The sequence below is a fragment of the Ruditapes philippinarum genome, unplaced genomic scaffold, assembly GCF_026571515.1.
Source record: "Ruditapes philippinarum isolate M1 unplaced genomic scaffold, ASM2657151v2 ctg10840_1_1_1_1, whole genome shotgun sequence".
In the NCBI taxonomy this organism is placed as follows: domain Eukaryota; kingdom Metazoa; phylum Mollusca; class Bivalvia; order Venerida; family Veneridae; genus Ruditapes; species Ruditapes philippinarum.
In genome coordinates, this window is record NW_026853035.1 from 2,058 (window position 1) to 15,227 (window position 13,170).

The 13,170-nt window shown below is 29.6% G+C and overlaps 1 protein-coding gene across 1 annotated transcript; it reads right to left on the minus strand.

Moving 5' to 3' along the window:
• Positions 1 to 276: 276 nt before the first annotated feature.
• Positions 277 to 10,373, minus strand: LOC132732109 (transcription factor E4F1-like). The gene is made up of 6 exons (XM_060718475.1): positions 10,304 to 10,373; positions 9,529 to 9,687; positions 7,783 to 7,905; positions 5,403 to 5,444; positions 3,279 to 3,460; positions 277 to 2,841 (listed from the first exon to the last, which is right to left on the minus strand). The coding sequence occupies exons 1-6, from the start codon at positions 10,371 to 10,373 to the stop codon at positions 1,735 to 1,737; spliced, it is 1,683 nt and encodes a 560-aa protein (XP_060574458.1). The 3' UTR covers positions 277 to 1,734.
• Between the last annotated feature and the right edge of the window lie 2,797 nt (positions 10,374 to 13,170).

Here is a 13,170-nt window from a genome sequence, read left to right on the forward strand (position 1 = left end):
AATAAAAAATGAAAATTAAAATCCACCCACCCGCCCCATTGTTTTCCAAAATTTGGATGAGAATCTAGTTATTTATTTTCTATTGCCTTATTGTATATCATGATATAATATAGATAAATACAACAACAAAAAACTTCAACATCCATGCAATATTATAATAATAAATATTCTTAACACTAAGATTTTCTCATAACGAAAGTGTAATTAAAGTAACTTTACCACATATATTATAAAATTATTTCCTTAATGTATACAGTATATATAATATCTGGCTTCCTGGGGGATATCAATCATTTCAGATATTGAACTGTAGAAAGTATATCATTAAATGATTAAAACTATAAGTTTCATTAACATCACAATTTATTATTTATAACATACAGGATGTTAATAACATGTTTTTTAGAAACTGTATTAACCATAAAATCATGTGAACACAGTTAAGGCCTCATCATAACGCCAAAGGCAACTTAAACCATTTAAAATCTTGGATATATTTAATATTTCTAAAAATGAAACAAAGAGAGTTACAAGATTCTTTATCTTTATTTTTATAAAGACAACAACTTCACAACATACACAGAAACATCAAATATACACAGATATTATACTATATTATTCTGATATAAACATTTCTTTGAAACATTAAAATGTTAACATTTAAGCTGCTAAATTTTTTTTCAACGGATTTACATGCTTGAATGCTGGTATAGTTCATTTGAAAATGAAGGGGACTCATTGTCAAAAAACAAGTATTATGTTTAATCAGTTTAGAGCCTGGTCAGACACTGCAGTGTCTATTCTAGGATTTGAAAAACAGGGAAGGGGGGCGGGCTTATCATAAAGTGAGAATCCATAACATTTACTCATTTTTTTTTCATTCTTTCTCTATGTAAAATTTTCACCCCAATGTATGGGGGAATTATCAAAATTAGGATTGAATCCCCTCTCCTAGAATAGACACTGGACACATAAAGGTAGACTAGCCGGGTTCTACACCGGTGGCACAGGTTATGGTTCCTGGAGCAGGCAGGTTATATATCTGTAGCCAAGGCTAAGTTTTCAGCAGGCAGATTATATATCTGTAGCCAAGGCTAAGTTTTCAGCAGGTTGGTTATATATCTGTAGCCAAGGCTAAGTTTTCAGCAGGTTGGAATAAAACAATTACATTTTATACAATTAAGAGACTTCTTCACATTCAAAAATGAATGCATACAATCAAGATTCAAGAGTAAAAGTAAATACAATATGCTGTATACTGATTATGATAAATTAAGAATTACCATATATTCTGTAATAAAAGCCCACAGGGACATTTTCCAAAAGAGTGGAATTAAGTATAGAGTAAAATGAAAGTTAGATATTGTCAAATCAAAACAGAAGTTTATTGTTTCTGAGTTATTTTTTCCTAGATAATATATAATAGAAAAAACAGCCATTTTAAATTTTGTAAATATAGGACTTCGTTTATAAGGGGAGGGGCATTTATCAAAAATTATATGTTTATATACACTTACAAATGATCAATTCATGAAATGTAAATCATAGAAAAATGCTTTAAATCTGGTCCTAAGAAACAAAGTTATAACATTCTTAAAGTTTTATAAATAAGTCAACAATCCAATTGATAAAAAGAGATATCATAAATAAAATGAAATTATAAGTCAACTATGCATTTTTTATACTAATTTTTGCTAATTTTACATCCTTAACACTAAACCCGTCCTCACCAATTCATTCTAAAGATATAAAAATGTTGTGTGTAAAGGGAAACAAACTTTTCTTGTTTATTCCTGCCACTATAACTAACCATGTTTGGTCATTCTTGTTTAATCCTGCCACTATAACTAGCCATGTTTGGTCATTCTTGTTTAATCCTGCCACTATAACTAGACATGTTTGGTCATTCTTGTTTAATCCTGCCACTATAACTAGCCATGTTCCGTCATTCTTGTTTAATCCTGCCACTATAACTAGCCATGTTTGATCATTCTTGTTTATTCCTGCCACTATAACTAGCCATGTTTGGTCATTCTTGTTTAATCCTGCCACTATAACTAGCCATGTTTGATCATTCTTGTTTAATCCTGCCACTATAACTAGACATGTTCCGTCATTCTTGTTTAATCCTGCCACTATAACTAACCATGTTCCGTCATTTTTGTTTAATCCTGCCACTAAAACTAGCCATGTTTGATCATTCTTGTTTATTCCTGCCACTATAACTAGACATGTTTGGTCATTCTTGTTTAATCCTGCCACTATAACTAGACATGTTCGGTCATTCTTGTTTAATCCTGCCACTATAACTAGCCATGTTTGATCATTCTTGTTTATTCCTGCTACTATAGCTAGACATGTTCCGTCATTCTTGTTTAATCCTGCCACTATAACTAGCCATGTTCCGTCATTTTTGTTTAATCCTGCCACTATAACTAGACATGTTCCGTCATTCTTGTTTAATCCTGCCACTATAACTAACCATGTTTGGTCATTCTTATTTAATCCTGCCACTATAACTAGCAATGTTTGGTCATTCTTGTTAAGTCCTGCCACTATAACTAACCATGTTTGGTCATTCTTGTTTAATCCTACCACTATAACTAGCCATGTTTGGTCATTCTTGTTTAATCCTGCCACTATAACTAGCCATGTTTGGTCATTCTTGTTTAATCCTGCCACTATAACTAGCCATGTTTGGTCATTCTTGTTTAATCCTGCCACTATAACTAGCCATGTTTGGTCATTCTTGTTTAATCCTGCCACTATAACTAGCCATGTTCCGTCATTATTGTTTAATCCTGCCACTATAACTAGCCATGTTTGGTCATTCTTGTATAACTAGACATGTTTGATCATTCTTGTTTAATCCTACCACTATAACTAGCCATCTTTTCGAATGAGTTTGATCACCATTATATAATCATATCCTAGCGAGATCATACCAAATGATTATTCTTAATAATTACACATTATTTCATTCTCTAAATGCTGAATTCTAGTGAAGCTGGTACATTAAAAGACATCAAGAAGATGACCACAGCTGAAACATTAACCTTTGCTGTCCAGGAAAATGCTTAAAAATAATCAAAACACACTTAAAAACATTCTTATCACTCTACTTTTCACTATCCACAGAACACAAAAATTAACAGGCAAATGAGAAATTTATCCCACTTTTTAAGCAATCCCCATAATAAGAGAGTTGATACATTCATTAGTTCATCACTATTGTAAACTCACTCTAATTAATCATCCAAATGTTTCAGCATATGAACTCTCAAATGTCCTTTCTGTTTGAAAGCTTTGTCGCAGTATTTACACGTGAACGGTTTTTCTCCGGTGTGAGATCTCATGTGTCTCTGCAGGTACCAGTTGTCACGGAACGCTTTATCACATATCATACATATTCTCTTTAACTTTCCCGATGTATCAGCGGGTCCTTGTCTCATAGCAGGTTCTACATAAGATTTCAAGATTTTATTCCAAATACATGTGGGTATTATACCCATGAGCACACAGCATATATACAAACATACATACATACATAAACATAATATCAAGGTCATTAAACATATATAACATATATTTAGCATTTACTGTATATTTGAGTCATAAGTTTGCTTTAATATGAACAGAATAACATATTACAGCAAGGTTTAAATGAAGTACAGGTTTTACATAATGATATCAATTAAGTAACATTACATTTACCTTCCTAGGTACTATAATTTACGAATATTCATCATTTGTTCTTAATTCAAACATTTTAAAGATAAACATTGATAATTTTCTTATAACATTTTCATTTTGAGATGTTAACAATTCAATAAATTTTGGTATATTTGGTTTTTTCCAATAATATTTATCTATGAGCTGTTTTCTCAAAACATTGTATTGTGGACATTCTAATAATACATGAAATTCATCTTCTAGTTTTAAGCAAATATTACATTTTCTTTCATTATAAGGAATTGCTTCAGGTTTATGCCATCTACCAGTTTCTACTTTTAATCTATGCGATGATGTCCTGAAACGTGATAAAGATTTCTAAATTTTTCAATATTAACCATTGACAGATATGACTTAAAACCAAAATCACAAAATAATACATAACTTCTTGCTCTTGATGAATCTCTTAAAGCTGCATACCAATTTTGTATAAATGTATCTGTTAATCTTTGTTTTACTACTGCTAAAAATATATTTATATCACCAACGCCCTGATTAATCCATACTTCATTGAAACCTAAAGATTGTAACAAAATCATAACGGACTTAGCCCAGGACTTAAAATTCGGTTTAAGTTCTAAATCTCTACACATAAGATCATATACAACTTTGACATATTTTGTACTACTTAACTGAACAACTTTTAACCAGTATTTTATAACATTAATAGCTCTCATTGTTTTTAAAGATGTCCTTCCAAGTTCACCATAGATAAAATTGTTTTGTGTTTGTCTTTTAACTCCTAACAACTTCTTACAATACTTTAAATGAATGTTTTCTAATACATGACTATCAAGTAAACCCCATATTTGTGATCCATAGTTAAGAATTGGTAAAATAAGTTTATCAAATAAATCCAGTTTATGTTTAACTGACATACAAGGGAATCTTATCAGCTCTTTTTCAAGTTTATACAACGCCTTCAATGCTTGTCCAGAGAGTGTTTCAAAAGTCATATTAAAAGATCTGCCAACAGAAAAACAATTCCTAGATATGTAAACTTTTTAACTATTTCAATTGACTGACCTTTATAATAAAAATTCAAATTCTGTCTAAGTCTTCCCCCTTTTTTAAAAATCAAAACCTTTGTCTTTGTACAGTTAACACTTTATTTCCTCCTATCACAATATATTTCTAATAATCTTAATCCTTTTTGTAAGCCCTCCTCTGTTTCAGACATAATCACTATATCATCTGCATACAATAATAAAAATATCTTTAAAATACCTAAGTCAATACCTTCAAAACCATTTAACATAAAATATTCTTCTTTATCAATTAAATACATTGAAAATAAAAACAGCGAAAGGGTTTCGCCTTGTCTTACTCCCAAGTAACATACAAATTCTTCACTAATAGTATTATTGTATTTTACTCTTGTATATGGACCTAATAATATCTAACATTTTACCTCTCACTCCAAATTTAATTAATTTATACCAAATAACATCTCTTACCAAATAATCAAAAGCTTTAGTGAAATCTACAAAAACAGCATACAATGTTTTACTATTATCTAATAAATGTGTTATAATACCATGTAATATAAAAACATTATCAATAGTGCTCATGTTTTTTCTGAAACCAGCTTGGGTTCTATATACACATATTTAAACGTTCATTTATTACTTTGGTAAAAAGTTACCCAAAAATGCTAAGAAGAGTAATACCTCTATAGTTATTAGGGTTATCTATATCCCCTTTTTTATGATCTGAAATATAGAACATATATATATATACATAATCAGATATGTACAAGTTACAATTGAACTACAATATATCAGATTATAATTATGAAATAAATTGGTCAATTTTCTCTTATCTATTGTATAAAGGAGCAAATTATAGTAATAACAACAACAACACAAATTTCACAAAAACAGAACTCAATTGTTATATAAAGTACCAATACTTCCATTCAATTTATAACAAATACAAGTAGTTTTTTACAGACATTACGGTCACTTAATACATAAATGATCTGACAGAGAAATACAATCACTTGTTTTCTTAAACAATACAGTCATGTATTTCTAAAAAGGTTATTTTTTTATAAATTTCTTTTCATTTTAACATGAGTTTTATATTACCATTATAATGCACACATAAGGGTCAGCACTGTATGTTATTCAATAATATATGAGCCGCTATGGCAAGCCAACAGCATGGATCCTGATCAGACTGCGCGGATGCCCAGGCTGCTCTGGATCCATGCTGGTCGCAAACGCATTATATTGGTTTTGTCATGATGCGGCTCATATTTATTATATAAGTACAAATTTTTCTCTAAAAATGACAAATTATTTTGTCCAGATTGAATGATGGTCAAGTCCATTTCAGATATTTAGTGTGGTAAAAAAACAACAGATAATATAAGAGATCAAAAATTCAAAGTTAGCTACCTGTGTGACAGCCATAATGTAATGGCATGGGCGAGTGGGTTAACCTGTCAGACTAGGATTTCAAGGATCATTAGCAGCATGGGATCAATCCACATCAGGGGCAAGCCATTTGTTTCCTTACCCAAGAAACTTGACATTAATTGTTGCAGTACTGGTTGGTTCCAGGAACAGATTTGAGAGTATGAGATAAAAGCATACTACCTTATTTCATGAATGTTTTTTTTCCTCACTTTCTTGTGATTCTGGGAACAGAATGGTAAGGGGGTAATATATAGGGAGTGAACAGGTGAAAGTCAAATAAGTTTTCATTTTGCAATAATTCCTTTCAATTTTATAGTTTACTTCCCAGGGACGATAAATAACTCATGTGGCCAAAGAAAAATTCTATGAATATCTATATCTATTAGATTTTATCTGTAATATTCAATTTTATAGAAGAGTGTGGCAGTCTTGATATAATCTAGGCAGATTTATATTTTATCCCAAACAATTTTCAACATCAACCGTTGGTCAATCACAATTATAACAGTTTATTTTTGGAAATATAAAGTTACTTCAACTCAACCTGACAAAGAAAATATGAGCATAATGTCACTTTAATCAAGACAAAATGTAACTTCACAATAAAATATATGCACAAATACCAAAATACTAACTGAATTTAAACTAAACACACAAGCTGCACAATGCTAATAATGGTTGGTACAGGTGGAAACCTCTTCAATAATTACAGATTGTGTACAAACTAAGACATGGCAACCATAATTGTGTTTAAATGAAATTTTAAAATACATGTATATTTTTACCTTAAACAAGGAAAATTACAAATGAAACATTGAACATGTCAAATTTATGAATTGTAAATGTTAATCAGTAACTTCCTAGAATTATACAACTTTATAATATATGATCAAGACAATATAGTATATATAAGTAGAACAGAAGGTTAGTTTATTCAGTATAGTTCTAACATCTTTATAATATATGATCAAGACAATATAGTATATATAAGTAGAACAGAAGGTTAGTTTATTCAGAACTTATTTTATATTTTATAACTCTGATGAAGACTCGGGAGAGTCAAAACGTCAGTTATCATTAAATAAATCCTTAAAAATTACCCGGTGTTGATTGTTCCACTTTTATTCAAAACCTATGTTAGAGTTACATACCTTGGACAGTGATCTCCTATTATGCTTGAAGTTTCAACCCATTCCCTTCAGTAAGTTTAGAGATACTAACTTGCATACAACCAAAGTATGAAGCTGCATCTTAAGCCTGGGTGAGTACACATTAGTTATCTTATTCTACAGATACAAATGTAGTTCTCAATAATCAAGCTAAAAATGAGCTTTATATACTTTATTGAATGTATTTAATTGTATTTTTTTTACATCTTTACTTCAAATCACAATGAAAACACAATCATGCAATTACTCAAAACAAGTCTCACAAATTGTCCGGGCCTTTTTTTCTCCTATAAAATGTTCATTTATGTAACAGTTGCAAATAACAGTTATAAACACAGTGGACTTTAAACATTTCTGATTTCTAGTCACAAAATGAACAATTTAGAATATATTGTAATGTACAGTCATGTGTGAATGTAGATTTCCCTTGGTTGTAAATCCTTTTCCACATTCCTTACAAATAAACGGTTTTTCTCCGGTGTGAATTCTCCTGTGTGTCTGTAGTTTCCAGTTAGTGGGAAAACTTTTGTCACAAAAGTCACATCCATGTTTCCCAGTCTTTGTACTGTCTACTTTCTTTCCTGAAAATATATATATATTATACAGAGTTTAATTAAGACCATTTAAATTCTATCCTGACTATAACATTTCTATATGACAATGAGGAAATTGGTCAAGCGCATTTTTGGCTTATTCCAAGGCACAGATATAAGGACTCTGGTTGAATGAAAAATTAACTCTTTTTCAAAACTTCAAAAAAAAAAAAATCCCTGAACAGCAGCCGAATTAATTAAAACTTTTGTCTACTCCTGAAAAATTCTAATTATTTTGACATGCAAATGCCCAAAATGCTAAATATTGTTTCCCCAATTCAATTACTTTACGCCAGGGGCCTTTTCCAGTATTTCATTATCCCATTCAGGTGTAGGGTTTATCAAATTATAAGAATAAAATATTTAAAACTGAACTTTCATTACTGGCCATCAATAAATAAATTTGAAACCTTAATATACAAGATACCTGCAAGAAGAAACTTTTTACCTTTACCAAATATTTATATTTCTCAAAGAAACTAACTAAGTAAACAATACATTTCTCATTTTCTATTCTTTAACAATTTGCTGATAAAAATGGAATAACTGTGTTTGTAGAGTAGACTGAAGTTTAAATTTCACATCAAAATAAATGGTTAATCAATAAAATGTCTTGTTTCAGGCCTGACTATATATTGACACTTAGAGAAAGTCAGTATTTTACTGTTATAGTAACACTAACATTCTAAGTATCTTTAATTGACTTGTATATCTTTCAATATAGACAAAACCATTCATCATTTTCAGGGGGAACATTTCAAGATATGGACATACTGTATAGTGAACAGTGTAGAACAAGATCAGGAACATCCCTACCATCTGATCACATGGTTAAGGTATGAATTTGTTGTTGCAGCCAACACGCTCAGGGTTAATCAGAAAGTTTATTGCTGTACAAGCTCTTTCATGTATATCAGACTTCCCTAAAAATTGTAATGGTCAGTTCCAAAAATGGAAGCTGGACATAATACTTCATTTTAAGAAATTCAGCAGGTTAAGAGCTGATAATAATTGACAAATTTGCCAAAATTATACATACAAAATACATAATTATATGCCTTCCTGTATATAAGCTTTATTTCATAAATTGTACATTTAAAAGTTTATATTTACAACAAAATCTGATTGTGTATATATAATGTTAATGTCTCCCTCCAACTTCAACAAACAAACCTTTTGTATTCTATAACATTTTTCAAAGGTACAACTTGCCTATTTTATGTCATGCATTTTCTTTTTATAAATATTTACAAGGAAACTTGTACACAAACATCTATTCCTATACTGTATATACATCAAACATGTCGTATTTACTGTTAGACCTGTTATATGCCTAACCTCAAATCAATCAGTCTTACTTATATAATATTCAACTAAATGTCAGATTGACATGTAGAGTTAAACTACTGTCACACTTCAATTAAGCAACGCTCTTCTTCCTCAATTACATTTTAATTATTCCACGGAAATATTGAAACTGCATAAACAATTTTGAAAATATAAACAAGATTTTAAACATCAACAGTATAAAACGAAAACAATATGATTTGTTCTATAATTTTAGATGTACGGCCAAGTGGGAATTCAAGTTTCCTTTTGTGCTGAAAGTACGCTCACAAAACCGACATTTGAAAGGACGTTCTCCTGTATGTACTCTACGATGTGTCTGTAACTTCCAATTATCACGGAAACGTTTCGGACAAAACTCACAGACATATTTTCCAGGCATCTCATTGGTTAAGGAAACTTGTGAACTTCTTACACTCATATCTGAAAAATTGTAAAACACAAAATTGATCAAGAATTAAGAAGTCAATATCAAAGTTATATATAGACTTGTAAAATGTTTACTAAGCTTCTTATCAATTATAGTAATGTTACAGTCAGTGCGGCATAATGACAACAAAATAAATATTTTACTGGATTTAGAGGGGAAATGCTGGACACTATTGGAAACTATTGACCGAGCAGATTTCAAGTTAAAGTGTCTGTATATAATTATGCTTATAAAACAATTTCCAAACATCGAAGAATATATAAAATATGTACTGCAAAAAACTACATATTATATGTAATCATTAAAATATATGCATTCATTTCTTATTGAAAAATTTGATTCAGACTTTATAGAAAATTTTTTTTATTACCTCCCTTTATTTACATGAAATGTTAAAGTCGGTAATATCTTAATAAATAATGCTTTTTGGAACTTACAAAATAAATAAATCTTAATTTGAGCATCATATTTCATGATATAAAACCATAAAAGTTGTGTTACAGAGTCTTTAAGTTGCTACATTTGATTGTTCAAGTGGTGATGATGATGAAGTTTTTATGTCACCAGTATGACAGAATCAGGCCAGCCTGTACATCAGTTCTGTCTTACCGGAATCTACACAACTAAAATCCCAATAGTCCAGATACACAAATGTTAATTCAAAGCTAGACAGACTCATAATATAAATCTAAGAATTATAATGGAACAGATCCATTGACAGGAAATATGTTTTCCCCAATTTCCTGACTGTTCTAGTTTGACACAGATGTTGAAGACATAAGTAAAACAGTTATCAACAAAATATGCCAACTATTATTATGAGATGATAATAAAATGACTCTAGTTCTGTATATACTAAGAGAGAAACTAAAGTAAACAAGGATTTAGAACAACACGTCTAACAAAGAAAGTTGGTAATTTGCCAGCCAGATTATTTCAAAACTAAATTGCTTCTGATCAGAAACTGGCCCCAGTAATGAACATTCATTTTGAAGACAGCTCCTTGCTGTAACTTAACTGTTACTATCATTAGCAAAGCTTGGTAATAATCTTTAATGGAGATACAAAAAGAGTTATCAAACCTACTTATAACATTTAAAATTTCTTGATAAAATTCATGTGGAAATACATAACTTATAGCTATTGACAAAAACATTTTATTATACAACCATGAAAAATTAACTACAAACATTAATAATGATTTAAAATTGATTTATTTACATTGTCTAGAATAATGATGTAAGTTTTTTTATTTACAATGTCTATATCGTTCAACAAATACATTTTAATCAAACAGGTACGGAAACTACGGAAACGTATAGCGACCACCCCTATATGTTAGTTAAATCAGAATTTTTGACAATTTATTTAATACATATTATATACCTAACCAATTCTTATAAGCTTACTTGACCTGAAATATTTATCTAGTAATATCTACAGCCCCTGCATGTTGGTAAAAACTGAATTTAAGACAATTAATTTAACACACGATTTATATTTGACCAATATTTACATTGTTATTTGATCTTGAATATACATCATTTACTCAATCTGCTGTTAATATTGCTGGATTCAAATTTATGTAACAAATGTTCTGTTCATTTATATGTATTAGTTATATATATTGGGGTTTTTCATTCGCATTCCTCTAGCATTATAAAATATAATATAACATATTTTACAATTTATATATGATGATGAGGACAGAAAAATCTCGCACAATAGAAAGCTTTTTTAAAAATTATAAATGAAACATTCGATTGAGGCTTTTTGTATTCCAAATATTAAGGAAAGTTTAAATTATTGTGCTTCAGATAGTGTTACAAGATAAAGATTCAATAAAAAAGGCAAACTCTGTTAGTTGTTAATAAGTATATAATAAGCTAGTGAAGTAGTACCTGATGTAAATTACTTATCATAGAAACTATTATATTTTTGTAAGATATATAATATATAGAGCTTAAAACTTCCGACACATTTACCAGTTTAAATGTATGTACAGAGGATGGTACATGATAAATATTATATTTTAAAAGGCATATTCGACCATTTGATGTTCTTTTCAGAACATAGATCCCAAAGATTAAGCGATATTTCGTCTTATATGATGTGTGACACGAGAAAAGTCAAGACATTTGTATTTGGTAAAGGAAGCATTTAAATCAAGTTATATTGTAAATCATATATAATACGTATTTTTTTGTAATCTATCGTACGTTTTTATCTTATAATGCAAGATAAACTACTTTTAACTTTTTGACAAAATGGAAAACTAAAACATTTACATATTTTGAAATATGTAATTCTTTCCTCAAATCATGTTTGCATATAACAAACTTACTTTAAAACTGTAAATAAAGTCATTTGATATATTTCATATATGGATGGTCGCTATACGTTTCCGTAGGAAACGTATACTGATCCCCTTATATTTATCAAAATGAAGACAATATCAGTAATTTCACGTAAGTTATATAGTTAAACATATATAAAATGACTAAATCTATCAGATATTTATAAAAATTCATTTATAACTCCAACGTGAAAGTAAAATTATCTTTTTTGATACGGTGAAAAACCGGCCTTTTAAGCGTTTATTTTCATTTTTGCTAATTTAAGTAGAATTCCACTTCGTATTATTTAAAATTTGCGAAATATAATCATTTGATTTTACAGTTATATATATTGAATATATATTTAATAAAGTATTATAGGTTAGAAAGATATATGTCTCCAAATATAATTAACAATGTTTACTGTTTAATTATCTGCACCCAAATGTAACGCATGTACAAATGTTGCAGTTATATAGTTCTCAGTAAAAGGCAGATTGTATAATTGGATGTTTTCAATATCATGATGCCTGTACCACGTGACTTTTTGTGATCTCCAAGAGGCAAAAACCAATACAAAAAACGGTCCAGATTTTTTGGCCATGATAACTTTCTAAATAAAAATTTAATGAATGTGTTGATCACTAGAATGAGCGGGCTGTACATTTAATTCTATAAAAAATGAAATATTCAAAAATGAAATAAAATTGTGCTCGTTATTTGTATTATGCTAACCTCCCAAAGGCACCGTGAATATATTAAGATGTCCTTCTTATTGTGCTCATTTGTATTTTACTTAATATATTGGTAGACAATAGAGCAACATCTAAGCACTGTAAACTGCGTTTCTATAAAGCTTAATATATATATAATAAGCAGAACCCTTTAAAGAATACACATGACGAGAATAGTATATATGTCTTTTCCAAGATAACCAGACTTCTATTACTTGTGTCCTTTAGCCTAATACTCATAATCATTACTATCTTATATCTATGTTAAGGATATTATACACTGTTGTGTACAATACTGAATTCTATCGGACGTGTACACGGCTGTCAGACCTATATTGGACGAGGAGCTAGTCGTGTATGATATTGTTTTTGTAGCTGTGTACGAGTCCAATATAATAAGTGTTGT